This window comes from Pelodiscus sinensis, chromosome 15 (genome assembly GCF_052426305.1).
Source record: "Pelodiscus sinensis isolate ZL-2025 chromosome 15, ASM5242630v1, whole genome shotgun sequence".
NCBI classification, from domain to species: Eukaryota; Metazoa; Chordata; order Testudines; family Trionychidae; genus Pelodiscus; species Pelodiscus sinensis.
The window spans coordinates 5,014,069-5,041,446 of NC_143066.1; the positions used below are offsets into that span (position 1 = coordinate 5,014,069).

General features: G+C 70.6%; 1 protein-coding gene across 3 annotated transcripts; it reads right to left on the reverse strand.

Annotated features, from left to right (window-relative positions):
• Positions 1-510: 510 nt before the first annotated feature.
• GLIS2 (GLIS family zinc finger 2) lies at positions 511-26,163 on the reverse strand. Of its 3 annotated transcripts, none has more exons than XM_075899096.2 (7): positions 25,314-26,163; positions 8,077-8,278; positions 7,667-7,833; positions 7,046-7,219; positions 6,148-6,281; positions 5,247-5,365; positions 511-4,241 (listed from the first exon to the last, which is right to left on the reverse strand). In XM_075899096.2, exons 2-7 carry the CDS (start codon positions 8,231-8,233, stop codon positions 3,460-3,462), a joined length of 1,533 nt encoding a protein of 510 aa, XP_075755211.2. In that variant the 5' UTR covers positions 8,234-8,278; positions 25,314-26,163; the 3' UTR covers positions 511-3,459. The 3 variants fall into 3 exon arrangements, with proteins under 3 accessions (XP_075755211.2, XP_075755210.2, XP_075755213.2); XM_075899095.2 differs by lacking the exon at positions 25,314-26,163 and adding an exon at positions 22,761-23,957; XM_075899098.2 differs by lacking the exon at positions 25,314-26,163 and adding an exon at positions 14,957-15,124.
• Between the last annotated feature and the right edge of the window lie 1,215 nt (positions 26,164-27,378).

A 27,378-nucleotide genomic window follows, 5' to 3' on the forward strand; every position in this document is an offset into this window, starting at 1 on the left:
CTTGGCCCCCCACCCATCCCTGTGGGGCTGGCCTGTGCATGGGCTGGCCGTGGGCCAGCTGCACAGGGGAATGGTGGCTCTGGCCATACCCACCCCTGAGAACACTGTGGTTCATCCCAAGCCCTAAGGCTGACCTGGCTGCTTGCCCAGGGTCCTTTCTGGTCCATGGGCGGGGGGTAGGGGGGGACTTGTCCCAGAGCTCAGCAGCTCCCAATGCGGGGGCACTGCAGCATCCTGGCCCCCCCACTTTGTAGCACTTGCAGGCTGGAGCCAGGAGCTGGGGGGTCAGCAAGGCACCGAGGCAGACAGGCACTGCGGGCAGCCACTTGGCTAAGAGGTCCAGGCAGCTGTGGGCTCAAACCCGGCTCATCGCAGGCCCATGCCAGCGCCCTGCCTGCTGCCAGCCATTCCCCGTTCCCAGCCTGGGCAGCGCCCATCGCAGGTGCCGCGGGAGGCTGAGCCGGTGCTAGGCGGTGCCCCGAGAGGCAATCACAGGCCGACACAGCCAGGGCAACTCATCAATTCACTTTATTGGTTTCTTATGAACCGGCCTCTCCTGTGGAGGCCGAGGGCAGTCGGGAGCATCCGGCTTTGTTGCTTTCGTTAAACACTAGGCTACAGCAGTGGGCCGGGGGCGGGACGTACACTACAGAGAAAGGCACTTAGAGACGGGCGACCGCGAGCCTGCCATGTGCAGCGAGGACTGGAAAGAGACGTACACCGGCCGGGCAGGCCTAGTCTATCACAAAGCAGTGCTGTGGGGTGAGCCCCTGGGCGGCGGCCACAGCAGACAGCAGCATAGGCTCTGGGGCCGGCTCCTGGCCAGCCTTGCGCAGGGGCTTTGGAGTGGGGGGCTAGCTGGGGAGCCCCTGGTTGGAGGGTGGCAGCGGAGCAGGGGCCCTGCGGAGGGATGGAAAAGAGCTCCGCAGGCCCCTTGTGTACCAGAAGGAGCAGGAGAGGCAGGCCAGGGGTAGAGCCCGCCTCCCCAGAGAGGGGCAGATCCTGGAGACCCCTGGCTGCAGCACTGAGCAATCCCCCTGGGAGGGACAAGCATGAGGTGGGGACGAGGCCAGGAGACCAGGACATGGGCAGAGGCTGTGCTGGGCACCCCCTGTGGGTACAGCCGGGCCCGTGGGTACAGCCGGGCCCAAGGGGCAGGCCAAGGGTCTGTGTAGCGTATACATCCGGGCGTGTTGAATGGTGTGGGGCGCCAGCCTCGCCTGCCGGCAGAGCTGGGCTGAGCCTGAAGGCACCATCCGTGAGCCTGTGGTGCCAACCAACACGCCTGCCCTCCCTTGGCCACAGCTCAACCAGCAGACCCTGGTAGTACAGGGGCCAGCCCCACCAGGCCCTGCTCAGGCTGGGTAGCCCCCTGGTCTATGGGCCAGTGTGCCACAGGGAGACTACAGCTCCCAGGGTGCACTGCTTGGGGTGGTGCCATGCCTGCTGGGAGCTGTAGGCTTCTCAGGTGTCCTGTGGAGACTACAGCTCCCAGGGTGCACTGCTCAGGGTGGTGCCATGCCTGCTGGGAGCTGTAGGCTTCTCAGGTGTCCTGTGGAGACTACAGCTCCCAGGGCGCACTGCTCAGGGGGTGGTGCCACGCCTGCTGGGAGCTGTAGTTTCAGATCACGGCTATGCCCACCTTGGCCACCCCACTTTAATGCTGTAACTCAGGATGGCTTGCTGCCCCCTTGAGTGAGGGCTGTGGTGCCATATGGCCAGGTGGGGCAGTGATGTGGGGCAGCAGAGCTCAGGTGCCCTCCTAGCAGGCTGCTCCTCCCACCTCCCCGGTGCTGCAATGGGTGGAGTAGGGGGGACCAGCTTAGCTGGGGCAACTCCCCCCAGCAGCTGGCACCCATAACGGCTGGGTGTCTCCAACCCACCCCAGGACAGGCACAGCTAGGCCCACCGAGGGCACCAGAGGATGTGGGGCAGCCCATGGGTATGACTGGGGGCAGGCTGGCAGCTGGCGGGCGTCCCTCCAAGCTGTGACCCCTGGTGGAGGATGGGCCCAAGGAAGGTCTTAGGCCATGGACCCGTGCAGCTGCAGTGCGGGTGAGGTACCAGGCTTGGGGAGCGTGGGCATTGGGGGTACAGCCCCATGGGACTCACCTGCCCTGAGCCCTTGGGGGAAGGGGGAACGCTGGGTGTTAACAAGCACTGCCCCGGCCTGGGGGTCACAGCCAGGGGCAGGGGGCGCCGCTGGCCGGCCACATGCTTGCATTGTGCGCGAAGGAGCTAGCGGAGCTGCAGTCAGTTTGCCCCCCCGGCGGGCAGGGCACGGCGCTGGGGAGCGGCATACTCGGCCAGTATGCGTTGTCGGGGGCGGGGGGGGTCTGTCCGTCTGGCTCAGTCCACGGAGGGCAATGGGGCTGCGCCAGTCAGCCCAGTGCAGCCACGCCTCACACGGGGCCCGCTGGCTGTGTCCGGGGCCCGGCTGGGCAGCGCGTGGTGGCTGGGGGGGTGACACTGGAACACCCCTGCTTCGGCGGCGGCTGGGTGCCCCCGGGAATGCACGGCTTGGCTCCCAGGGCATGGCTGTGCTGCAGGCTGGCCTGGCACCAGCAGGTGACGGGGGGCAGCCGGGATGCTGGCAGGTGGTGGGGCGGGCGAGGAAGCCGCTAGCCCTAGGGCAGGGGCATGCCCTGAGCCAGAGGAAGGGGCCCAGGGCTGCCCGCTCTGTGGGGCATGGGGCAGGAATGTGCCCGTGTCTGTGGGTTCTGCTGGCACCGTCCTGTGTCAGCCAGGGGCGTGAGGCGTGCCAAGGGGGCAGCGCTACGGTGGGGCCTGGGAGATGGCACCCGGGGGCTGCAGCCTGGGAGGGGCCGCAGGGTTCATACAGCTACGGGGCTGCACAAGGGATCCCTCTCTCAGCCAGCAGGGGGCGCTAGGGCTCGAGCGCCTGGCACTGGGGGGTGGCCCCGGCTGGGCAGTGGGCCCCCAATGCAGGGGCGTGGCGCAGGCCTCAGGCAGGCGGCGCCTGGTCAGCACCAGGGACAAGGGCCCCACACGGCCCAGTCAGAGCAGGGGCAGGTTGATAAATAAATAGCAGCGCCTCCCCCTGCCTGAGGCCTGGGCCAGGCAGCCCTGCGGAGCCAGCCCGGCTGTGGCCCCTCCACCCCCATCCCTGTGCCAAGCGACCTGGTGCCCACTCCTGCTGGGACCTGCGCCAGTGTGGGTGCCCCGGAGAGCCAGCAGGAGGTGCCAGGGGGCAGCTGACTCAGGGAGGGGCAGAGGCCATGTGGGGGTCCCACGAAGAGGGGGGTGGCCCGGGGCGGGCGCTGCCCGCTGGGGTAGGGATTATTGCTATTCTCAGAAGAGTCAAATTCTTCTGTCGTGAGGGGCCAAGGGAGACCCAAGCGGCCGCTGCAGGGGGCGGAGCCGGAGTCCGGCTCCTCCCCCTGCCGGCAGATTCACCCGTCGAGGGCCACGGGGGCGCCACGTCCGGGCTTCGTTCAGTCAGTTCACCACGGCCGGCTTCAGCAGGAGGGAGCCGGGCGGGATCACCACCCAGCCGGGCGGCAGGGCCTCAGGGCTGCCCACGGAGCTGACGCCAGTGGACAGGTCCAGCGCGGCGCCAGGCAGCAGTGGCAAGCTCTCCGGGACACGCCTCAGCCGGGCCCGCTCAGTCCTGTCGCCCGAGTCTTTCGCTTTGCCGACTTTGGCCGCCCTGGCGCTGCCGGCCGGGCACTTCTCCGCGTCCACCTTGCCAGCCAGCAGGGACACCATGGGCAGCCCCAGCCCGGCGGCGCCAAAGGGGGACGCCAGCAAGGGGTTCTTGGCCAGGTTGAGCGGCCCCCCATTGAGGGACAGCACGGGGCTGGGCAGCCCTGGCAGCGCGGCGGCGCCACAGGAGAGGGCGCTGAGGTCCAGGGGTGCGGGAGCCAGGGGGATGGGCAGGGAGGCGCCCAGGCCGGGCAGCGCGTGCCCGCCGAAGAGGGCGGCCGGGTTGGGGATGATGAGCTGAGCCCCGCTGACGTAAGGCACTTCGGCCGGGGCGCCGGGCGGCTTGGGGGGCGGCTGCAGTTTGAGCAGCTCCTGCTGCTCGTGGGACACGAAGTGGCCATGGGCCTTGATGTGCTTGCGCAGCGAGCTGGGGTCGGTGTAGCGCTTGTGGCAGCCGGGCATCTTGCAGTAGTAGGGCTTGTCCACGTAGTGCGTCCGCGTGTGCTTGAAGCGGTCGCTGGAGTTGGAGTAGCGCTTGCTGCAGCCCTCGTAGGGGCACATGTAGGGCTTCTCGCCTGCAGGGGGAGAGAACAGCCACAAGCTGCCACGGGCTGCCCCACCCAGCGTGCCACGGGGCCTCTGCGGCTGCCCCACCCAGCGTGCCACGGGGCCTCTGCGGCCGGGCCACGGGCTGCCCCACCCAGCGTGCCACGGGGCCTCTGCAGCCGGGCCACGGGCTGCCCCACCCAGCGTGCCACGGGGCCTCTGCGGCCGGGCCACGGGCTGCCCCACCCAGCGTGCCACGGGGCCTCTGCGGCCGGGCCACGGGCTGCCCCACCCAGCGTGCCACGGGGCCTCTGCGGCCGGGCCACGGGCTGCCCCACCCAGCGTGCCACGGGGCCTCTGCTGCCGGGCCACGGGCTGCCGCACCCAGCGTGCCACGGGGCCTCTGCTGCCGGGCCACGGCCTGCCCCACCCAGCGTGCCACGGGGCCTCTGCGACCGGGCCACGGGCTGCCCCACCCAGCGTGCCACGGGGCCTCTGCGGCCGGGCCACGGGCTGCCCCACCCAGCGTGCCACGGGGCCTCTGCTGCCGGGCCACGGGCTGCCGCACCCAGCGTGCCACGGGGCCTCTGCAGCCGGGCCACGGGCTGCCCCACCCAGCGTGCCACGGGGCCTCTGCTGCCGGGCCACGGCCTGCCCCACCCAGCGTGCCATGGGGCCTCTGCTGCCGGGCCACGGCCTGCCCCACCCAGCATGCCACGGGGCCTCTGCTGCCGGGCCACGGGCTGCCCCACCCAGCGTGCCACGGGGCCTCTGCAGCCGGGCCACGGGCTGCCCCACCCAGCGTGCCACGGGGCCTCTGCAGCCGGGCCACGGGCTGCCCCACCCAGCGTGCCACGGGGCCTCTGCAGCTGGGCCACGGGCTGCCCCACCCAGCGTGCCACCAGACCTCTGCAGTCAAGCCCCGGGCTGCCTGATCCAATGTGCCACAGTGCTTCCACTGCCACAGGCTGCCCTGATGCTCACCTGTGTGGCAGGGGGCAACACCCAGACCTCCCCGCTTCCTCCACACTGACCTGTGTGCGAGCGGTTGTGGATTTTAAGGTTTTCCAGCCTGGAGAAACTCTTGTTGCAGGTTGGGCAGCGATGAGGCTTCTCATTGGTGTGGGTGCGAATGTGGATCAGCATCTTGTACCTGTCCGGGCAGAAGGGAGCCCAGGTGAGGTGATCCGGCCTGCAGGGGGGCCCCAGGGTGGGGGAGCCCAGGTGAGGTGATCCGGCCTGCAGGGGGGCCCCAGGGTGGGGGAGCCCAGGTGAGGTGAGCCGGCCTGCAGGGGGGCCCCAGGGTGGGGGAGCCCAGGTGGGGTGAGCCGGGCTGCAGGGGGGCCCCAGTGTGGGGGAGCCCAGGTGAGGTGAGCTGGCCTGCAGGGGGGCCCCAGTGTGGGGGAGCCCCGGTGGGGTGATCCGGCCTGCAGGCGAGCCCCAGGATGGGGGAGCCCCGGTGGGGTGAGCCAGCCTGTAGGGGGGCCCCAGGGTGAGGGAGCCCAGGTGGGGTGAGCTGGCCTGCAGGGGAGCCCTAGGATGGGGGAGCCCCGGTGGGGTGAGCCGGCCTGCAGGGGGGCCCCAGAGTGGGGGAGCCCAGGTGGGGTGAGCCGGCCTGCAGGGGGGCCCCAGGGTGGGGGAGCCCAGCTTTGGGAACCCAGGGAGCTGACAGAGTAGCTGCCCCCATCACAGGGCCCACAAGTCACCCCAGCCACCCACGGGCCCCGGTCTGATCCTGGACCCCGCCCTGCCCTATAACCACCCCGCCTCATTGCCCCCTGCCCCGCCCCCTGCCCTGCGGCGTGTCACTAGTGACTCGTGTGGGTGGAACTGACCCACGTGGTTCCCTGAAAAGCAGGAATCTGCCTGAATCTCCTTCCCCTCGATCTCGGGGTCCCGGCCGCGTCCCCCTCCCCCTCAGGGCCCTGCCCCTACCTGGCGTTGAAGCCGCGGCCGTGGCGGGCGCAGCCCTCCCAGTGGCAGCAGTATCCGGCGTCCTTCTCCGGCTTGACGTGGGCGTCGTTAACGTGGTCCACCAGGTCTTGCAGCAGCTCGAAGAGCCGGTTACACTGCGCGGGAGCGGGGTTAGCGGGGTCCCCACCCGGCCCCGCCTGGCCTGTCCCTGGAGCTGCGGGCATCTGGGGGGTGAGGCCCATAGGCACCCCCAATGGCCAGGAGGGGCAGTGTCCCAAAGGCCTGTCCAAGACAGGTGCCACCCAGCCCCCCTCTGCCCCACAGCACGTCCCTTGCAGCCCCCCCTGCTCCTTCTGCCCCACACCATACCCCCCGCAGCCCTGTCTGCCCCACGGCACACCCCCCACACTGCCCTCCGCCCCACGGCACACCCCCCACACTCCCCTCCGCCCCACGGCACACCCCACAGCCCTCTCTGCCCCCTCTGCTCCACAGCTCCCCCTCTACTCCCCTGCCCCATGGCATACCTGTCACAGCCCTGCACAGCTCCCCTCCACCCCTCACAGCCCACCACTCGCAGCCTTTTAACCCCCCCTCTGCCCCACGGCACGCCCCTCCAGCCCCACAGGCCCCATGCCCCTCGCAGCCTCCTCTGCCCCACGGCACCCCCCCGCAGTGCCCTTCACCCCACAGCACACCCCTTGCAGCCCCCCTTGCCCCATGGCATGCCCCTTACAGCCCTCCTCCACCCCTCACAGCCCACCCCTCACAGCCCTGTAAAGCCCCCCCCCCGCTCCACAGCACCCCCTCCGCAGTCCCCTCTGCCCCTCGCAGCCCTGCACAGCCCCCTCCGCCCCGTGGCACGCCCCTTGCAGCCCCCCAGGGCTCGGGGGGAGGGGATTTCCCGGCTCCTCCTCACCTTGGCCCAGCGACACACCAGCTGCTGGGGCAGGGGCAGCTCCGGCGAGAGGCGCTTCTCCTTGGGCGCGGGGAGGAAGGCCGAGGCCGGCAGGTGCAGGCCCCCCGAGCCCAGCGGCAGGAAGAACTGGAAGGAGCTGGGGAGGCCGTCGATGTAGCGCAGGGACTGGAAATCCTGCCGGGGAGACGCCGGAGAGCTGGGCAGAGACGCCAGAGGGGGCAGCATGCGGGGGGCCTGGGGCAACAGCGGGGGCAGGGCAGACACCGGCTGGGGTCAAGGGGGAGGGGCCAGGTCAGACACCCATGAGGGGGGAGGGGCAGGTCCGCAACACAGGTGGGGGGAGGGGGCAGGTCAGAGCCTGGCTGGAAGGGGAGGGGCAGGGGCAGGGGCAGGTCGGAGACACTGGTGGGATGGGGGGAGGGGAGGGGGCAAGTCCTCAACACAGGTGGGGGGAGGGGTGGCGGCAGGTCAGAGACACCGGCGAGGGGGGGGCAGGTGTTGCGTGGCGGGATCCCATCCTCTGCAGTGCAAGGAGCCCCCCCCAACTGGGGCTGCCCCCCCAGCTCTGCTGCACGGGTCCTGCCCCCTCCCACGGGCCCAGCCCCGCCCTGCGTCACTCACGTGGGGGGTGGGGGCGGCGGGCAGGTCCCCGTTGCCCTGCCGCTCGGGGGACAGCGAGGGGCCGCCGGGGGAGTCCGGGCCAGACGGGGGCGACAGGCTCAGGTCCAGCAGGGGCGCGGGGAAGCGGGTGTCCCGTTTGTCAGGGCACTTGGGGGGCAGCAGGGAGCCTGGGGGCACAAAGCCAGCGGGTGAGCAGCAATTCCTGTCCCAGGTGCCTTCCCCTGCCTCTGCAATGCAGCTACCTCTGGGGCAGAGCGCAGCCCCCCCCCAGCCCCACGGCTCGCGGCCTGCCCCCGCCCCAACCCAGCATGCTCCAGGGGACCCGCAGGGCAGCCCGTGGCCCTTGGATCTCCCCCCCCACCCTGGTGGGCAGCCCCCGGTGTATCCCGCACTGGGCCCCTCCCTCTCACCGGCCGGCGGGGGGCTGGGCGAGCCGGGGCCCGGCGCTGCGGCGCTGTCCCGGGGCGGGGCCCGGTGCTTGGTGCTGCCCAGCGCCCGCTTCTCCCGGGCCGCCCGCAGCTTGGAGATGCTGATCTTGAGGTCCAGGGGCTCATCCAGGGAGTGCATGGTGCCCGCACGGCGCCAGGGGCGGGGGCAGGGCAGCCAGGCAACCTGTGGGGCAGAAGGGAAAGGGGTGAATAGGGCCAGGCCCACAGGCATCCTCCCCCGCCTGTCCCAGCAGCCGCAGGATTAAGGCCGGGAGCCCCCCTCGCCCTGCCAGGCCTGGCACCCTAGAGCCTGGCCAGGGTCCGCCAGCCAGTGCCGAGCGCCTGGGCCCCGAGTCGCCAGCAGATGCTGCCCCCCAGGGCCCCACAGGCCCCACAGGGACGCCGGGCTCTCCCTGCTGCCTGGCTGGGGGCAGGCCCCGGGGGGGGGATCCTGGCTGCGGCGCGGGGAAGGGAGGAAGGAAGCAAATGTTTATCTCTGGCCGTTTGGAGCCTGGGAAGGTCGGCTCCAGTCCCAGCCTCCCTCCTCGGGCTGCCCTGCCCTGCCCAGGGCCTCTGCCCACCCCGGCGGGGGGGGAGCTGGCAGGCTGCCAACCGCCTGCTGGCTGGTTCCCGGTGAGCCCGGCTGGGCGGGCCCTGTGCTGCCAGCTGGGGCCCCGGCGTGGATGCCAGACCTGGCTCATTTCCTGCCCTGGCTCGCCCCCAGGCTGGCTGCCCCTCCCCCAGGGCCAGGGTGCTGCAAGGGGGAGGGGGCTCAGGCAAGACCCTTCCCCACCCCGTGACTCAGTTTCCCCACCCATGGTGGGAGAGCCCCCCTGCCCCTGCGCTGCCTGACCCCAGAGGTGCCCGAGCTGCAGCTCTGTGGCTGGTCCTGCCCGGGCGGGGGCCTGCTGGGAGTCTGGGGCCGTGGCCTCGGCGGGCGAAGGGCATCCCCATCTGGTGCCCACCCCCAGGAGAGCCTGGGAATTGAGGGCAGGTGCCCGGCCCAGCAGCTTCTGGTCCTGCCACTGCCTCGGCTTCTGCCCCCACCAGGCAGTCGGAGCGAGACCCCGCCATGTAGGGCACTCAGCCCCGAATGGGGTGTGCCCGGCCCCAGCCCCCAGTGCCCCCCGCTCTGCAGCAGCCTCCATTCATCCCTGCTGCACCCACCTGCCCCTGCTATGCCCTGCCCCAGCCAGCCAGCCCCCAGTTCCCCCTTCCGGCCCCAGAGCAACCCTGCTCCCCCCTCCCGGCACAGACTGTAGATAGGGGGCGGCATATCCACCAGGCCTGCTATACTACACCGGGCAGCCCCACAGCCATGCCAGCCCTGCCCTGCCCCCCAGCCCTGCCAGTGCCCCTCACTCCTGCCCCACAGCCCCTGCCCTGCCCCCCAGCCCTGCCAGTGCCCCTCTCTCCTGCCCCACAGCCCTGCCAGCCCTGCCCTGCCCCCCAGCCCTACCAGTGCCCCTCACTCCTGTCCCATAGCCCTGCCAGCCCTGCCCTGCCCCCCAGCCCTGCCAGTGCCCCTCACTCCTGCCCCATAGCCCTGCCAGCCCTGCCCTGCCCCCCAGCCCTGCCAGTGCCCCTCACTCCTGCCCCACAGCCCCTGCCAGCCCTGCCCTGCCCCCCAACCCTGCCAGTGCCCCTCACTCCTGCCCCATAGCCCTGCCAGCCCTGCCCTGCCCCCCAGCCCTGCCAGTGCCCCTCACTCCTGCCCCACAGCCCCTGCCAGCCCTGCCCTGCCCCCCAACCCTGCCAGTGCCCCTCACTCCTGTCCCATAGCCTTGCCAGCCCTGCCCTGCCCCCCAGCCCTGCCAGTGCCCCTCACTCCTGCCCCACAGCCCCTGCCAGCCCTGCCCTGCCCCCCAGCCCTGCCAGTGCCCCTCACTCCTGCCCCACAGCCCCTGCCCTGCCCCCCAGCCCTGCCAGTGCCCCTCTCTCCTGCCCCACAGCCCCTGCCAGCCCTGCCCTGCCCCCCAGCCCTGCCAGTGCCCCTCACTCCTGCCCCACAGCCCCTGCCAGCCCTGGGGCCCCCATGCAGAGCACAGCGCCCATGTCAGCTTTGGGGTGGGGTCTGTGCTGCCACTGGCTGAGAACCCAGCACTCGTCTTCCTAGTGCCCCCCCCTCTTTATCCTCCAGGAGCCCCTCCCCCGCTGCCTCTTCCTCCCCCCTCCTCCTCCAGGCCCCTGGAGGCCCAGAGTGGGGTCAGGCTGAGCAGGGGGTGGCACAGTGCCAGATGGGGACACCGGCCAGGTGCTGCGAGGCAGTGGGGGGGGGGGGGCTTCAGGCCCCCAGCCCAGCCCCACTGGCCCCTCCCCCTGCGGGGCCCCCAGCACCTAGGGGCTCATGTTCCACCCAAGCCCGGCTTAACCCTGCACACACCCCCTCAGGCTGCCAGGGCTGTCACCACAGAGCTCCCTCCCTAGGAACAGGCCCCCCCCAGCCCCCAGCCCAGCGAGCCTCCGCCCCCTGGCTCCAGCCCAGCACCCTTGGGCCTCCCCCCCCTTTGCAGAGGTGCAGGCAGACCCCCTCCCCCTTGGGCTCAGGCCCCATGCACCCCCCCATCCAGACTCTGCCCCGGGGGGCGCAGGGGGTCCCGGGGTGGGGGCTGGGCTCTGTGCCAGTCCCAGCCAGCGTGGCAGGAGGGAGCAGCTCCCTGCAGTGCCCCCCGGAGCTGGGCTGGGTTTGTTTTCAGGGTCTGCTCCTGACCCTGCAGCTGGCCCTGTGCCAGCCCCCCCCCCCCCCCCGCGGCTGCAGCTGCAGCCTGGCGCATGAATGGGGGGCTCTTTCCTCTCCCGCGCGCCCGGGGCTGGCAAGCAGGAAGCGGAGACTTCCTCGGAGGGGGGCCAGCCCTGGCTCAGCTCCCCTCCCCCACCAGCATCCTTGCGCCCCTTCCTGGGCCCGAGTGGCACCTGCTCCCTGGCTCTGCCTGGCTCGAGCAGGCCTGTCCCTGCCCCCCCCCCCCGCTGGCCCCCCGCCAGGCCAGGCTCAGACACTCTGGAATGCAAAGCGCCTCCCGGCCCTGCGTGGGGGCCAGGAGCAGAGGGGAGGGGCGGGGAGGGGGAGCCAGGGGCTGAGCGGGGGAGGGGGAGATGCAGCCCCCCCCCCCCCATCCCCTGGCAGGACAATGGGGCGGTGCCCAGGGAGCCGGGGCTGCTGCATGGGGAGGGAGGGCCCCAGCCCTAGAGAAGCTGGGTAGGGCGGGGGAGCCGGCCACGCGGCGCCGACCTGCTTGGGCCAGCGGGAGGCTGCAGAAGGAGGGCAGGGGGCTGGGCTGGGGCTTGCTGCCACCCCCCAGCCAGCCCCAGGGCCCCCTTCCAACCAGACACACATGCAGGGCGCTCCCCTCCTCCCAGGCCCAGCCCTTCCCCTCCCCAGTCTCCTGCACACATCCCCTTCCCCCTCCCTTGCACGCACACCCCTCCCCCATGCCTAGTACACACCCCCTCCCCCATGCCTTGCACGCATACCTCTCCCCCTCCCTTGCACACACACACCCCCTCCCCCATCCCTTTGCACACACCCCCCATCCCTCCCCCCTTGCACACACACCCCTTCTCCTCTTACCCGTACACCCCTCCCACCCCCTCCTCTGCACATGCACTTCTCCCCCTCCCTTGCGTGCACCCCCTCTTCCCTCCCACCCCCGTCCCTTGTGCATACACATGTGCCCTCCCTGTAGCCCCTCCTGATGGGGGCTGTGCAATCCCAAGGCAGGGTGAGATCCTGGGGAAGGGGCAGGGGGACCCCCACTGCCATCACTGGAGAGCCCCTCCCCAACAGGGAGCCAAAGCAGCTGCTGGGGGGGTGGAGCCAAGGGAAGGCCACCCCCTGCCTTAGGTACCAGAGGGGAGCTCAGCTCCCCCTTGGGCCATCAACTCTATGGGCCTCACCCTGCCTGTGGGCAGTGGGGCTGGAGCACCCGCAGCTCCCCTGCCTGTGTGGGCTGGACTCTGGGCCTGCAGCCGCTGGCGGGCTCCAGCGCCTCGCCCATCGCGGGCACGAGGCTCCCAGGCTGCAGGGAGGGGAGAGCGGGGGGCGCCGGAGCCCAGCCGCCCTAGAGCACAGCACTGGCCCAGCTCCATGTCTCGCCATCCAATCCCCCCGGGCCGCCAGCGCTCAGCCCCCAGCGCGCCGCTCTGTGGCTCAGCACCCTGCGAGAGGTGGACGAGCCAGAGCTCCCGGCGCCCTGCGTGCCAGGCCACTGGCCCCGCCGGTGGGTCAGACGCTCCACTGAGCCAGGCCCTGCCCACGGCTCATCCCTTCACCCACCCAGAGAGCAAACACTCTCTGCCACCCAGGCAACGATGCCAGCTACGGGGAAACCGAGGCCCAAACCAGCCTCACGTGTTACAAAATATTCCTAAAATATTCCCGCTTCATCACAGCCTGTCTGTGTGTCCACCTGTTCACTTGTCTGTTCATCTTCCCTCCTGCCTGTCCACCTGCCTGTCTGTCCATATTCCCCTTCCCTGTCCACCTATCTGTCTGTGCATCTGCCCGCCTGTCCATCCATCTGTCTGTCCACCTGCCTGCTTGCCTGTTCACTTGTCTGTCAATCTGCCTGCTTGCCCGCCCACATGGCCACCCACCTGCCTGCCTGTTCACTTGTCTGTTCATCTGCCTGCCTGCCTGTCCATCTGTCCATCCACCTGTCTGCCTGTCTATCTGCACACCTGTCTGTCCACCTGTCAGCTGCTTGTCTGTCTCGCTATCTCTGTCTACTCACCTGTCCATCTGCCCATCCTCTGTCTCACAAACACAAGCAGAGATCCCTCTGCTGCCAGCCTGTCATCTTGCCCCTAGGGCTGGGCAGAGGAGAGGCAGGAGGTGGAAGAGAAGAGGGCCGAGGACAGCAGGGAAATTGGGCCAAGGGACCAAGGTGGAAATCTGGCCATCAGCAACCATGGGGGGAGAGGTGCTGCGGGCGTTTGCTACATGGGCTCTGGGGGCAGGGGTGCTGAGGGGGGCTTGCTACATGGGTGCTGGGGAAGGGCACTGGGGGGAGGGGCACTGTGGGTGCTTGCCGCATGGGTGCTGGGGGAGGGACCCAGGATGAGCTCCTTGGGCAGGGAGCCCATTTAGACAGCAAGACACCCCCCTCCCCCCGGGCAGGAGCCTGGCAGCCCCCTCTCCAGTCCAGGCACTCTGGCTGCAGAGGGCCTGACGGGGTGGGGGTGGTCCCATGGAGTTGGACAGGGGAGACTGGGGCTGAGTCACATTGCCCCCCCTCCAGCCGGAGGAGCTCCCCTCCTGTGTGCCCTGACCAGAGCCCAGCCTGAGCCAGGCACCTGCACACTGCACAGCTCCTGCCAATGGGTGGAGAAGGAGCTGACATGGGGACCGGCTAAGGCTGGGATTCAGCACACCAGCCCCAAGGCACGAGGGCACCCCGCATTGGCACTTTCTCCAACAGCCCCCCCCTGAGAGCACAATGGTACTGTCCCGACAGGCCCCACCCCCGAGAGCACAATGGTACTATCCCGACAGGCCCCACCCCCGAGAGCACAATGGTACTATCCCGACAGGCCCCACCCCCAGAGAGCACAATGATACTGTCCCGACAGGCCCCACCCCCGAGAGCACAATGGTACTATCCCGACAGGCCCCACCCCCGAGAGCACAATGGTACTGTCCCAACAGGCTCCGCCCCCAAGAGTATGCTGGTACTGTCCCGACAGGCCCTGCCCCCCGAGAGCTCAATGGTACTGTCCCGACAGGCCCCGCCCCCAGAGAGCACAATGGTACTGTCCCGACAGGCCCTGCCCCCCTAGAGCACAATGGTACTGTCCCGACAGGCCCCGCCCCCAGAGAGCACAATGGTACTGTCCCGACAGGCCCTGCCCCCAGAGAGCACAATGGTACTGTCCCGACAGGCCCCGCCCCCAGAGAGCACAATGGTACTGTCCCGACAGGCCCTGCCCCCAGAGAGCACAATGGTACTGTCCCTCCCTTACCCCCCCCATTCTCAGCCCAGCCCGGGCAGACCCGACACTGTGGCTTGTACCCGGCTCAGGGCACAGCCCCCAGGGTCACAGCCCCTCACTCACACTCCCCTGCACACCCCTCGGCCCGCCCCTCGCACGCACCCCCAGGGCAGGGCAGGGCAGGGGCGGGCATGGCCACGTCCCGGCGGAGCCAGGGCAGAAGACTTGAACCCGCTGTGCCACGCACCAGGGCAAGGAGCAGCCAGGCCCCGCGCTGCCCTGAAAGGCTGCTGTGAACTGTGTGTGCCCAGAGCCAACAACGGGCACCCACCCTCTCCCCCGCTGCTGCCCCTGCCCTCCCCTCCCCCATCCCACTGCCCCTGCCCTCCCCTCCCCCATGCCACTGCCCCTGCCCTCCCCTCCCACAGCAGTTCCTCGGCCTTGCTGCCCTCCTTTGCCTCGACACCCCGCAGCTGCCGGGAGGTGCAGGAGTGTTGCTTAGCGCACAGCCAGGCTGGGGGAGGGCAGGCATGCCATGGGGCAGACCCTGCAGGTAGGGGCGCCTGGCTACGGTGGGAACAGGCCTGGCCCAGCTCTGTCCCCCTGGGCCCGCGCTGGCGGCTTCCCAGCGGGGTCCCAGCTCCACCCGGCGGGGCAGGCGGAGGAGGCCTGAGCACAGGGCGGGGGTCTGGCGGGGGGCCCGGAGCCTGCACGCCAGAGCAAGGCACAGGGCAAGGGGAGCCGAGGGCCTCCCCCAACCCCGCTCCCCAGCCGGCTGGCCTCATCCTGGATTCCTGAGCTGCTGCTGGGAGCCAGCATGGGTGGGGCCCGCTGGCTGGGAACGGGCTCCGAGCCGCGGAAGAAACGACTCCCGAGCGAGCAAGCAGCTGCCAAACCAAACTGGCCCTGAAGCACAAAATTCCTGGGAACAAACCTTCCTCGAATCCAGAGGAACCGGAACTGCAGGAGCCGCCCCGCCCTGCCCCCCAGACACGGCCGCCCGCCGCAGCAGGGCCAGGCCGGGGGGCCCAGCCCCCAGCCCGGGGCAGTGCGGTGAGGGGCTGCCGACCCTCCTCCCCCGCAGCCCCCTGCCTTGCCAGTGCCAGGGGCCCCGCCCACCGCTGCCCTCCAGTAGAGTCCTGCCAGCCCCAGCTGTTCCCGGCCTGCCCCCCGCCCCGCGGGTGCCCCCCGGCCCCACGCCCTCCTGAACAAAGGGGAGATTGTGCCGGGCTTTGTGACGCGACCAAACTCCTTTTGCCTGTGGCTCAGCCGTGGCTTTGCGCCCAGGTGCCCTGAGACCCTTCAGAAAGCGGGAGCTGGGCACGTACCCGTGGGCCAGTGGCACAAGGGGGTCTGGCCGGGCCCAGCCCGCGGGCACAGGGAACGTGGCAGGGCAGGCCACGCGCTAACGCGGCTCATCGCCTCGGGGAGAGACAGCCCCTCCCCCCACGTCCTGGCCCCTCCCCCGCACCATCTGCACCCCGCATCTGGCTGCTTTGCCATGCCAGGGCTGGTCGCAGGCGTTGAACTGCCCAGCCCCGGGGACCGAGGCTGCTGGTTCCCACCCAGGTCAGGGCAGCCGGGCCACCCGAGAGCTTCCCGAGTTGGCGATGGAGCCCAGCCCCTCCCTGGGGTGGCTCTGCCGAGGCCCCTCCAGACCGGCTCTCTCCAGGGGTCCCTCCGAGACAAGGGCGGGTGTGGAAGCTCCCAGGGTCCCTAGGGAACCACAGCAGGGCTCCAGGGTCGACAAGCCCCCACTGAAATGCAGCCACCTCTGGGCTGGAGCAGGGCAGCGGTTTTAACAGCAGACAGCGCAGGGCAGGCGGTGAGAGGCCCCGGCTAAGCGCTCTCCGGGCACGACAAGGGCTCCCCGCCGGGTCCAAGCCGCGCCCCAGGAACTAAAGGCGACCGACCCAGGGCTGGGGCTGGAGAATGGCGCACACGGGGCAGGCGCCTCAGAGCAGCGGGGCCTGTTTTCAGAAGCAGCTGGTGGTTTGGAGCGGCCGCCCGGGGCTCGCGCCGGGTCAGATCTCCCCATCGGGGGATGCCCAGCACCAGGGTATCCTCGCCGGGGCACACCCAGGGTGCGGAGAGCAGCCTGCGGGCTCTCCCCGGAGCCAGCGCTGGGCAGACGCCCGGAGGCGCCAGCCCACAGCTGGGGTGTAAAGGCAGGGCCCTGCCGGCGCCTGGCACTCTGCCCAGTGAGGGAGAAATCCAAGCATGCCAGCCACGTTCCCCGGCTGCCCCCTTCCCCGCCGGGCCCAGCCGCAGGGCCAGGGGCGCCCTCAGGCACGTGGGACATGAGCCAGGCCCTGGGGACGGGCGCTGGGAGCAGGCTCCTAGGGCCCCATGGCTGATTCCCTCCGTGCCCCCTGCAGGATCGTGCTGGGCCACGGGCCCCTCTCTCCGCAGGGGTCTGGCTGAAAGAGGGGGGAGCTGCCTGGCCTCGTGGCACGCGGCTACGGCCCCATGCTGCCAACGCAGCACAGAGCCAGCAGCTGCTTCCCCCAGCCTGGCGCGCCCCGCCGGGGCAGGAACAGCCAGGAAGCCAGCTCCCTGGGCTCCAGCCCGCCAGGCTGCATGGGCAGCGATGCCAAGGGATCACCGGGGGGCACCGAGCATATGCCGGCCCGGGGGAGGCTGGGCTGTGGGATTTCTGAGCCCCCAGCTTTCAGCATCCCCCCTCCCCAGCCCAGGGTCCCTAGGGTGCCCCGCCCTCGGGCTGGGGGCTCACTGTGCCACTGGCCAGCAGCGGGGAGGTAGGAAGGTGGCATAGCCAGGCCCAGGAGGAGGCTATTGGGGTGGGGCTCAGCAGGCTCTGCCCCCAGACTCCCCCTGCGGTGCTCCTGTTCCAGTCGGGGGCGGGGCCGGCTACCTTGGCCTGCGCTGGCTGGAGCGTCTGGTGGCCCCCCCGGGCACGTTTCGGGATTCCCTGGGTGCCCGAGGGAGCAAGTGCCAGCTGTGCCCAGCAGCGCTAGCGCCCCGGCCCCCGCAGGGCTCAGATCTCGCAGGGGCTAGACAGACCAGAGTGGCTGCCACCTGCCCTAGTGGGCTTTGGTGGGCTCTTTTCCCTCCCCAGCTGCCTGGGCCTAGCCCCGAGCCTGCCTCAGTTTCCCTGCCCCCAACATGCCCGCACAGGCCGTGTTCTTGCCCTTCACGAGCACCAGGCAGGGGACAGCCAGCCCCTCCCCCAGCCTGTCTCCCCTCAGGCAGCAGCCCGGGGGGAGGTTACTCAGCGCCTGGCCGTGGGCTCAGGTATTGGGGCCGTAGCCGGGGGAGGGGAGCCATTAGCACCCACGGGGGGGGGGGGGGGGGAAGGGAGCAGTTTCCATGTCCTCAGCTCGGGGTCAACCCTGTGCCAGCCCCGCAGGCGTGGCCCGTTCCCTCCGCTCTCCCGGGAGAGCCCCCCCATGGCGGCAGAAGCCGCTCAGCCCGGGAGGGGCCGAGGAGCCAGCGACGTCCTGAAGGCTTCACCTGGGCCCCTGCCAAGGGGGAGCCGGCGGCCCCAGGCTGTCTGTGGAGCCGCAGCTGCGGCGTGAGGCCGGCCAGAAATAGCAAGGGAGAGAACCGGGGCAGGGCCAAGAGACACAGGGACTGGCGGGAGGGGCAGGAAGGGAGCCCAAGCAGGGTCCGCGGGCCCCCCGCACCGGGGCAGGAAGGGAACAGCCCCGGGCCCCGGCAGGTGAGTGGGGGCGGATCACGGCTCCCTCCAAGGGGCCGGCCGGGCCCTGGAGCCCGGGGCACAGAGCAGGGGACCCCGCGCCCTGCCAAGGCAGCTCCGACCCCCAAACACCCACAAGGAGAGCACGGGGCCCTGCCGCGCCCCAGCACTTGCCGACACCCCGAGGCAGGCCAGCGTCCGGGGAGGGATGGGCCACGCACCCCTCAAGCCAGGAGCTGGGGCGCAGCAAAGGGGAGCCCATCACCCACCCTTCTGGGGACTCGCCCTGGCCCAGACTTCCAGGAGAGAGGGGCCCCAGGCCGGGGTATTGAGAGCTGCTCCCGCAGCCCCCAGCTGCAGGCTGGGTCACACATGCCAGCTGTGGCCGGACACCTGCTTCACCGCCCCACGGGGCCGGCCGGCCAGGGGCTGGGGTGGGGGAAAGACTTGGGGGCAGGGCCTGAGCACAGACAGGATCTGGCGCCAGAGCCAGGTGTGGGGCTGCCCAGGGCTGGGGACAGGCCCCACGGGCTCTGCGGGGGAGGGGGATGCTGGGGGACCCAGGCCAGCTCGTCACGTCCTGGCACTGAGCCCCTGGGCTCATGGCGATCGGCCGCCATCAGCTTGGGAGCCCACCCGGGCCAGGGCTGGGCAGGGAATGCCGGGTTCTCATGGCGCGGGTGAAGGGGGGGGGAAGAGGTGGGGGCAGAACCCTCCCCCCCCGCGTCTCTGGTCGGGCAGGGGCTGCAGGACCCCACACGGGCCTCGTGGAGCTGTCAGGGCTGGTTGTGGGGTTCCCGGCTCAATGGGGCACAGGAGGGAGGCGGGCGGCCGGGGGCCGGTGTGTGTAATTCGGCAAGACCCAGGTGCGAACAAAGCAGGGAACAGCTGAAGCGGCTCTGCCCCGGCCTGGCTCCCCGGACAAAGGGCCCGGCCCAGGGGCCCAGGAGAGGGTGACTCAGAGAGGCAGGAGCCCAGCCGGAAAGCCAGGCCTGCCCGTACCGCCCAGCCCCTTTTCGATGCTGGTTCAGAGCTCACGGACCTCGGCTTTGGGGCCTGGGGCAGGGGCAGGGGCAGCCAGGGCCAGCAGGACAGGGCAGCCGGAGCGCCACACCTCAGCCCCATGGCGGGGCCTCGGGTCGCGCTGGAGTGGGGACGAACGGGCAGCCTGGGGGGGGGCCGAGGGGCAGCGTGTGCCACCGCCGGCGATGCCAATGTCAGCCTCGGAGAGGGGCGGGGCCAGCCACCTGCCCACCCGCCCCCAGAGCGGGCCTGGTGGAGCCAGAACCCCCTTCCCACGGCGCAGGCCACACCCGGCCCGCGGAGGCTGGGCGAAGTGCTGCCCGGCCGAGGCGGCGGCGTGGCACGGCCGGCCAGGTCTAGCGGGGGTGGCGTTAGCTGCAGGGCCCTGCGTGGGCCTGGTGGGAGGTGCACGCTGGGCCCCTCTGCAGATGCCAAGCACCCAGCCGTGACGGGCAGGGGATGTTCCTGCAGCCAGCGCCCGGGATCCCTGAACCATTCCGGGGTCACTGCCCACGGCAGAGAGTGGGGGCCAGGTATCACTAGGAGGGGGGCAAGACAGTGTTCCTCCAATTTTTTCCACCCCAGAGCTGAGCGGAATGAATTTTCTTATGTGAACCACCGTGGTGGGGCCGTGCGTCCCTGAGGGGCCATGCGCCGCGGTGGGGCCGTGCGCCGTGGTGGGGCCGTGCGCCCCGGTGGAGCCGTGGTCCCTGAGGGGCCATGCGCCGCGGTGGGGCCGTGCGCCGTGGTGGGGCCGTGCGCCCCGGTGGAGCCGTGCGCCGTATCACAAGGGGTTCTGAGTGTGGGAGGGGGCTTGGCGCCAGCATTCCTGTGGGCTGGGCGTTTCTGCAGCCGCCCCGAGAGGTTTAAATGCTGCCCAGCTGATTAGCGGCGCGCCCCCAGCGAGGGGGTTTGCCAGGTGGTGCACTTCTGCACATGCCTCAGTGCACATTGATTATTCCACACGTGGGTAGAAAAGGGAAGAGGGAACGTTACTCCAGGCTGGGGCGGAGGGTGCAGGAGTGCGGGGCTCTGGCTGGGGGTGGGATGAAGTGTTTGGGGTGCAGGATGGGAGCTCCAGGGTTGGAGAGCGGCTCAGCGTTGGGGTGCAGGCTTTGGGCTGGGGATAGGGGCCAGGGATGAGGGCTCTGAGGTGCAGGAGGGTGCTCAGGGCGCTCCCTGCTGGGGATGGTGTGACGTAGTGGGGGTACCTGGCTGGTTTCTATGCTGCTGGCTCTGGGGTAACCCCCACTGGCTGCCGTGGGTACCACGACCCAGCAAAACAGGATGAGTCACTATGCAAACCAGTGGCCAGACACCCCCCATGGAGAGGAACAAAGGAAGGTGGAATGCTGCCCTGGCTGGGGGGCAGGGCTGGAAGAGGGTTAGTTAGTTGCTGGCTGTCTGGGAGCATGGAGGAGACAGGCTAGGGAAAGGGGCTGGAGTTTAGGGGCCCAGTCTCCCCCATCTCAAGGGGGGCTGAGGCATCCTAGCCCAGCTCTGTGACCAGACTACATCTGTGCTGTGCTGTACCCTGGAGAGGCAATAAACTTCCTCTATTCCACCGGCTGGTGCAGTCTGTTTGTGCCATTTCGGGGTGCAGGAGACGGGGGACCCCCAACGCGCCGTCACAGATGGCGAGGAGGGGCCGGACCCGTTCCCCCGGCTCAGGGGGCCAAGTGTCCCTGGCATGTGCTGGGGGAGCACGGAGAGAGCTGTGTCCAGCTCCCCGCCTGCCAGGGGCGAGACCCCTCCCTCCGTCCAGCGGGCTCGGGCTCTCACTGTGCCGCACCTGGCACAACAGGCGCAGGGGCACTGGGAATACCCCTGCGTACTGGGACTGCCCCCCTCCCGCCCTGCCAACCCCTCTTCCCTTCCTAGGGCGGGGCTGAGGGCTGGGTGGGAGCCCTTCTTCCCTCGGCCGGCAGGGTGTGCACCGGGGCCGCGCGGGCACTGGGCTGGCAGCAGGCCGGCTGAGCCGGGGGCCAGGCAGCTGCTCCCCACGGCCCCAGCCCCAGCACACAGGACCCAGATGGGCTCCTCTCGGCTGCAGGGCAGGACGCGGCCCGACGCGGCGAACAAGTCGGCCTTTTAGCAGCTCGCAGGCTGCTTGGCAGCGGGGCCGCCCGCCGGGGCCTCCCTGCCCCTTTGCGAATCAACAGGCCAGCTGGGGGCTGAGCTGGGGCGAGGCTATTTGCGCCCCTCCCCCCCAGCACCTTGGCAGGGCCAGGCCCAGATCCGGGGCACTGAGGCAGACGCTGGTGGGCCTCAGGGCAGGGCAGGCTCCGGACAGGCCGCCAGCCCGTTCCTACCCCCCTGCTGGGAATGCCTGTGCACGGGACGGGCTTCGCCGGGGGGGTACGAGATGCCAGGATGGGCAGGGAGGCTCTGCCTCGGGGCCTGGAGCCAGCGCCTGTGCCAGGAGCAGGTGGGGGCGGGGGCTCCCTGGGGGAGAAGGGAGCACGGGGTAGGGCGAGGGATGGAGAGCTCAGCGCCCCCTCGGCTCCATCTGTTTGTTTCCCAGCGGCTTTTCCCCCGGGAAGGGAGCCAAACCCAGCGGCTGGCCGGAGAGGCGGGACTGGGGGGGAGGCGCAAGGCAGGATACCGGCTGCAGATGGGGCCCAGCTCACACGGGAGGCAGCCAGAGGGCCGTGGCCCCGGCACGGGCTTAGGGACTGGAGAAGGTAGCCGGCCTGGCTCCGGCCGAGCCCCAGGAAGGGCAGGGGACCTGCTGGAGAGTCACTCACTGCGGCACAGCTGGGGGCTGAGCTGGCACCGTCAGGCCTCGGGACCCGGAGCAGCCAGGGCTGGGGGGGCTCTCAAAGGCAACACACCCTCGTGCTTCCTGCATGGGTGGGCTTCACACGGCCCCTGCGGCTGCTCTACCGCCCCCGCGCCCGAGCCACGGCAGAGCCTCCGGCTCTCAGCCACCTGCCCAAGAAAGGGCCCCCTTCCCCCGCCACAGACCCGCTCCCCAGCCCCCAGCCTGGCCAACGCGCCCGCCCCAGCGTCCGAGGGGCACAAGCTCTGGCAGGTGCCTGGGCGGGTTTCTCTCTGCCTGGGCCCTGCTCAGGGAGACGGAGGCAGACGAATCCCAGCCGAGCCTTTCCCGCACTCGGATCCCGGCCCAGCGACTGGCCAGGGAAGTGCCCCCACGCCTGGCAAACCCTGTCACGGTCCCTCGCACGGCCCCTCCCTCACCGCGGGCGCCGGGAGCCGGCCGGTCAGGTCGCTACGGCACATTTCCCAGCAAGGCCAGCACAGAACAGACAGGGCAGCGCCAGGGAGAGCCGACGTTCACGGGCCGGGCCATGCCAGCCTGCCCTCTCCCACCCGCCCGGCCAGCCTCCCCTGCCCCCCCTCCCAGCCCCCAAAAGTCCCCAGCCAGCCTGCCCTCCCCCACCCAGCCAACCTCCCCTGCCACCCCCTCCCAGCTCCCCAAAGGCTCCAGCCAGCCTGCCCTCCCCCACCCGCCCGGCCAGCCTCCCCTGCCCTCCCCCGCCCAGCCCCCAAAAGGCCCCAGCCAACCTGCCCTCCCCCACCCAGCCAGCCTCCCCTGCCCCCCCTCCCAGCCCTCCAAAGGCTCCAGCCAGCCTCCCCTCCCCAGCCCACCCGGCCAGCCTCCCCTGCCCCCCTCCCAGCCCCCCAAAGGCTCCAGCGAGCCTGCCCTCCCCCACCTGCCCGGCCAGCCTCCCCTGCCCTCTCCCGCCCAGCCCCCCAAAGGCTCCAGCGAGCCTGCCCTCCCCCACCTGCCCGGCCAGCCTCCCCTGCCCTCCCCCGCCTGGCCCCCCAAAGACCCCAGCCAACCTGCCCTCCCCTGCACAGCCCCCCAAAAGCCCCAGCCAGCCTGCCCTCTCCTCTCCACCCCACAAAGGCCCAGCCAACCTGCCCTTCCCCACCGGGCCTCCCAAAGGCATTCAGCCAACCTCCTCTCCCCCACCCAGCCACCCATACGCCCCAGCCAAACTCCGTTCCCCCACCTGTCTGCTCATGGCCCCCTGCCAACCACCCCACCCTCGCCCGGCCACCCAAACCCCGGGCTAGACAAACTCACCGACGCCCTGCCGGCTGCACCACGGACCCCTCCCGCTCCAGCCCTCGACCGGTCCTCCCGCTGCCCCATCGCCCCCCCGGCTGAGGGAGGCCCGTTCCCGCGGGGCCGAGCGCCGTGGATGTGCCGTGGCTGGGCCTGCGTTGGGGCCTGGCGGGAGTGTGGGTTGAGAGGCCAGGTGCAGCTACCACAGGGCATGCAGCAAGGAGAAGAGGAACCCGCCCCCAGTGCGGGGGTGGGGAGGGAGACTGAGCGGGCCGGTACCCAGGTCTCCCATCACCCTCCCGCCTCAGCAACTGCCCCTGCCAGTGAGCAAAGGGGGGCAGGGGGGCTGGAGGGCAGGATTCCGGGCTGTGCAGAGGAGCATGGGGTGGACAGGTGGGGAACAGAGCTCTGGGGGGTACTGGGGGGGCACCGGCTAGGCCCCGGAGCTCCCTCTGCCTCCGTGACTCCCACTGCATGGCCATCGCCAGCCCTGCCGCCTCCTCCCCGCACCACTCCCCGAGCCAGCTGCGCCCCCCACCCCACTGTCAAGTTGGGGCGTCACAAGCACACCCAAGACGAGCTCACCTGGCCCCAGGCAGCCAGACCGCGCTGAGCAACCCTGCGGGGCCTCCAGCAAGCTGCCATCAATTGCCTTCCGCCTGGAAAGCGTAGGCAGCCTCGGTCAGCGCTTTCCTGGGGAGTGCGGGGCACGGGCCTGGAGGTGGGGGGACTCGGGGGTTCAGCCAGAGCCCGGCACGTGCCCGCCTGCTGTTTCCCAAGGGTTCCTGGTCTAAGCCTGCTGGGGCCAGAACCGCGCTGCAGAAACGCCGGCTGCCCTCTGCCGCGCCCTTGTGCTGGAGCCAGGGGAGGGGGTTTCAGCCGGGCCCCAAGGGCAAGTCTCAAGCGAGTCGGGATCAGGGAGCCAGCGGGACTCCCGAGTGTTCACTCACCACCGACATGCTGACACCTCTGGGGGGGAACCCAGCAGCTGCATAACGGCCCGGCGAGGGGGTGGGGAGAAGATCAGACCCCAGTGAAACCACCAGGGGAGGGTTTCTGGCCTAGCTGGGATTTGGCCAGGATCTCTCACCTCTGCAGGGGGCCACGCCAGCCAGCGGGCAGGTACCAGCTTGGGCAGCAATGCCAGCGGATGGCAACACAGTGCCCACTCGCACCCAGGTGGGGCATTGGCCAAAAGGAAAGAGCGCCCCTAATGAGCCAGATACCCCATAACCCCCTTCTCCTCACCCCTCTCTTGGCTCCATCATCACCCCCTACCCACTGCCCAGACCCTGCACCTGCTGACTTCCCAAATGGCCCCACGTCGGTAGCCACGGATGGGCTCGCCTGCCCGCGCTGGCGCTGTGGCCTGGCTGTGGGCATTGCCACGGGGGACCTGCAGCCCAGCTGCCTGGTCTTCCAGCTCTCCTTGGCAGAGACAAAACAGACACGCGGGGGCATGGGAGGCCGCCACGCTGCCACGCCTCACCCACCCACACACACATCCCAGATAGGCCGGGGGCCGCTGGGCAGGAACAAAACCGGCTTCCCCGCGGGCACCCCCTGCACCTGGCTGGAGGGACCCTGCCCGCGGCCTCCCCTCTTCAGCCCGCCGTGCGCCGGGAATTCCAGCCGTGCCAGCAGGTGCCAGGCAGACGGTGCCAGCTCAGCCTCCCATTCATTTTCCTTTCCAGGGCCGGCTCGCTGGCGGGTCCCGACACTCGCTGCCAGAGCCAAGTGAAATTCGGGCCTCCTTGGATTGGAAGCCCTGGGGGCCGGGCCCATCCCCCCTGTCTCTGGGCAGCACCCTGTCCAGCGGCCGCGCTCCAGCGGCTCCAAAGCAAAGGGCAGGACTCAAACCCAGCCCCAGCCCTGTCCGGCCTGCACCGGAGGGACCCGGCAGTCCTGTGCACCAGCGATTTGCCCTTTTCTCACTTGTGCAGCTGAGTGGCTGCCTGGCTGGGCGCTGGGAGCTCCATTTTATTCCCTGCCCTGCATTTGCAGCGCCTGGCAGAGGCAGGCAGGGAAAGCAAGGTCCTTTCTGCTTCCCGGAGGAAGGGACAGAGGCAGGTTCACGGGGCCACTGCCTCGCCCAGCTCCGCCAGACTGAAAGGGGCGGGGGGGGGGGGGAGGCCACTTGTTTATTGGTAGTTGGGGGGGGGTCCTTTGAACCTGCCCTTCCCACCAAGCGGCTGCTTTGCTCCCACTTAATGTCCGGACACAACTTCCTCCTGCGATCCAGACCCCCCCAAGGCAGCCAGCTGCAGCTGATGGCTGGTTCCAAAAATGTCTGGGGGGAGGGGGGATGAAACTTTCACACCGAAGTTTGCGGCTTTCCAGCTAAAATAAAGGCGGGGGGGGGGGGCAGAACAGCAAAAGGTGCGCGGCACCCCCGGAATCAACAACCTGCTCCCCCTGCGCTGCCTCTGCCACAGCAACCCGGAGACCCCCCCACCCAAAAACCGGGGGGATCCGCCCCCGATCTCGTGCGATCTGCACCGAATGCGCCCCCCCCCCGCCCCAGAGCACGACAAAGAGTTGGCAAGGGGGAGGCGAAGCGGACTCCCTTACCTTCCCCCCGGGGGGGCCGCGCCGCTCCCGGCTGCTTTGTGTGAGTCTCCTGCCGGCGGCGGGTGGGGGGCCGGAGGATCCCCGCGGAAGGTTCGTGGAGCCGGCCGGGCAGGTCCCCCGGGCAGCCGGGGGCCGCTGGGCAGGAGCAAAACCCGCTTCCCCGCGGGCACCCCCCGCGCCTGGCTCCGCCGCCCGGGATGTCCGCTGCCGCCTCTAGCGCTGGAGTCGTGGCGCTCAGTCCTGGGGAAGGAGGGCGCAGGGGCTGGTCTCCGAGCCGCGCTGCTCCCGGCGGCAGGCGCCCGGCTGGGGAGGGGGCTGCGGGGCGAAGCGAGCGGGGGCTGCGGGGAGATGGAGCGTTCCTTCTTCTCCCCCCGCCTGGGTTTTTTCCGGGGGGGAGGCGTTTGCAAGGAGAAGGCAGCGGCTCGGAGGGGCTCGCCCGTTCCAGGGAAGCGAGGAGGAAGGAGGGAGGCCGGGAGGGGTGGGGGTGTGGAGGGGGTGTGATTTCCCAGCGTGATTTATGGCAGCCCTGCGGAGCTGTCTGAAATTGACCAGCGCTGATCAGTTTCAGACCAATTCTCCATGGCGAGGCTGAGCCGGAGCCCGGGCGCTGAGCGCATGCCCCCCAGCGGCTCCTCCCCTGGCCAGAGGGCAGCGCTAGGACAGGCTGGAGAAGCAGGCACGGCGCAGCCCGGGGAGGGAGAGACACACAATGCGGCCCCGGCCCGCCACCCACCGCCCCGCATTCCCCAGGAAATCCCGGCAGGAATCCAGCTCCCCCGCAGCGCCAGGCGCAGGGGGAGGCCACAGGCCGCCGCCGGGGGAAAGGGGGGCTGGGAACCATGCGCCCCAAGGCGGGGGGCGGCTGGGAAAGGCCGTTCCGGCGCGGGAGGGGCTGCCCTGTATCCCTGTCCCCTGCAAGGATAGGGAGGCCCCAGGGGAGGGGCCCAGGCTGCTCCACACCACGAGTTTCGGGGAGGGGGGGAGGATGCACAGCGGGACCTAGGCCCGGTGGAGACTCTTCTGAGCCCTGCCACCCACTGGCTGCGTGGCCAGGGGCATGTCCCGATCCGTAGGGGGGCTCCCAGGCCAGGCATCCCGGGGCCCCACGGGAGAGGGGCGCAGGACCCCTGTAGTGCACGGGGCCGCGGGAGGCTCTGGGTGCAGGCGGGCGGGCGCTCGGCCCAATGAAAGGGCAGTGCCCGTTCAGGCCCCCTGCAGCCGGGGCTGGCAGTGCCCCGTGGGCAGGGCCAGGCGGGATCCCGCCCCCTTGCCAGCCTGGGCTCTGGGCGCTTGCAGGCGGGGAGGGTCCGTGGGGCGTTGCCTGGGCGGGGTCACCTTGCTCCAGCGAGGGACCCTGCGGGCAGGTGCGCCCCCGGCCTGCCCTGCCAGGCCCTTGCGGGCGCGGCCGAATGGGTCGCAAGAGAGGAGTTTGCACCCCCAGGATCCCCCCAGCCCAGGCCCCACGAGCACTTGGAGGGACTCTGGGGGGATGCTCTGCTGGGGGCTCCCACCGGATATGACGTAATTTGAGACCAGTGTAGCCAAGGGACCCCTTTTGCCTCCGAGCCCCTCGGGAACCCGGCGCCTGCGTCTCTCCGGCCAGCCCATCCCCCACACGGCCGCCTGCGTGGCTGACGTCATCGGGGCAGCCCGACGTCACGGCAGCTGGGCGCGGCTGTATGGCCCGCGGGCGGCCCGCGGCTCTTTCCGACGGGCGGAGGCCGCTGCCCCGGCCGGGCCCCGCGATCCGCAGCCAAGGGGCCGCCCCGCTTCCGGAGGGAGGAGGCGGGGGAGGATCGGAGCTCGCCGCAGCGCCGGGCGGGGGCACATTCCCCGGCCCTGGCCAAGTGGAAACTCCCAGCGGTGGGCACGGGGCAGCCCGGTGGGGAGCGGGAGCAGCCAGGGCTGCTCCCCAGGGTCTGCCCCCCGCCTGGCCCGGGGGGCGCCAAGGGAGGATCGGAGGGAAAGGGGGGCTGGCGAGACGGGGTGGGGATTAGGACAGGGCTGGTGAAACCCTGTGGGGGGCAGTGCCCGCGGGGGGCTGAGCAGCAGAAGCCCTTTGGCT

What these genes read in the sequence shown, in the direction of transcription:
- GLIS2 (XM_075899095.2), bottom strand. Translation starts at nt 22,955, where the DNA reads ATGCCCTGTGGTAGCTGCACCTGGCCTCTCAACCCACACTCCCGCCAG. An exon ending in CCGCCGCCCCCACCCCCCAC is followed by an intron (nt 7,220 to 7,666) that starts GTGAGTGACGCA and finishes TCTCCCCGGCAG; the next exon opens with GATTTCCAGTCCCTGCGCTA. An exon ending in GGCCGCGGCTTCAACGCCAG is followed by an intron (nt 5,366 to 6,147) that starts GTAGGGGCAGGG and finishes CTGCCCGGACAG; the next exon opens with GTACAAGATGCTGATCCACA.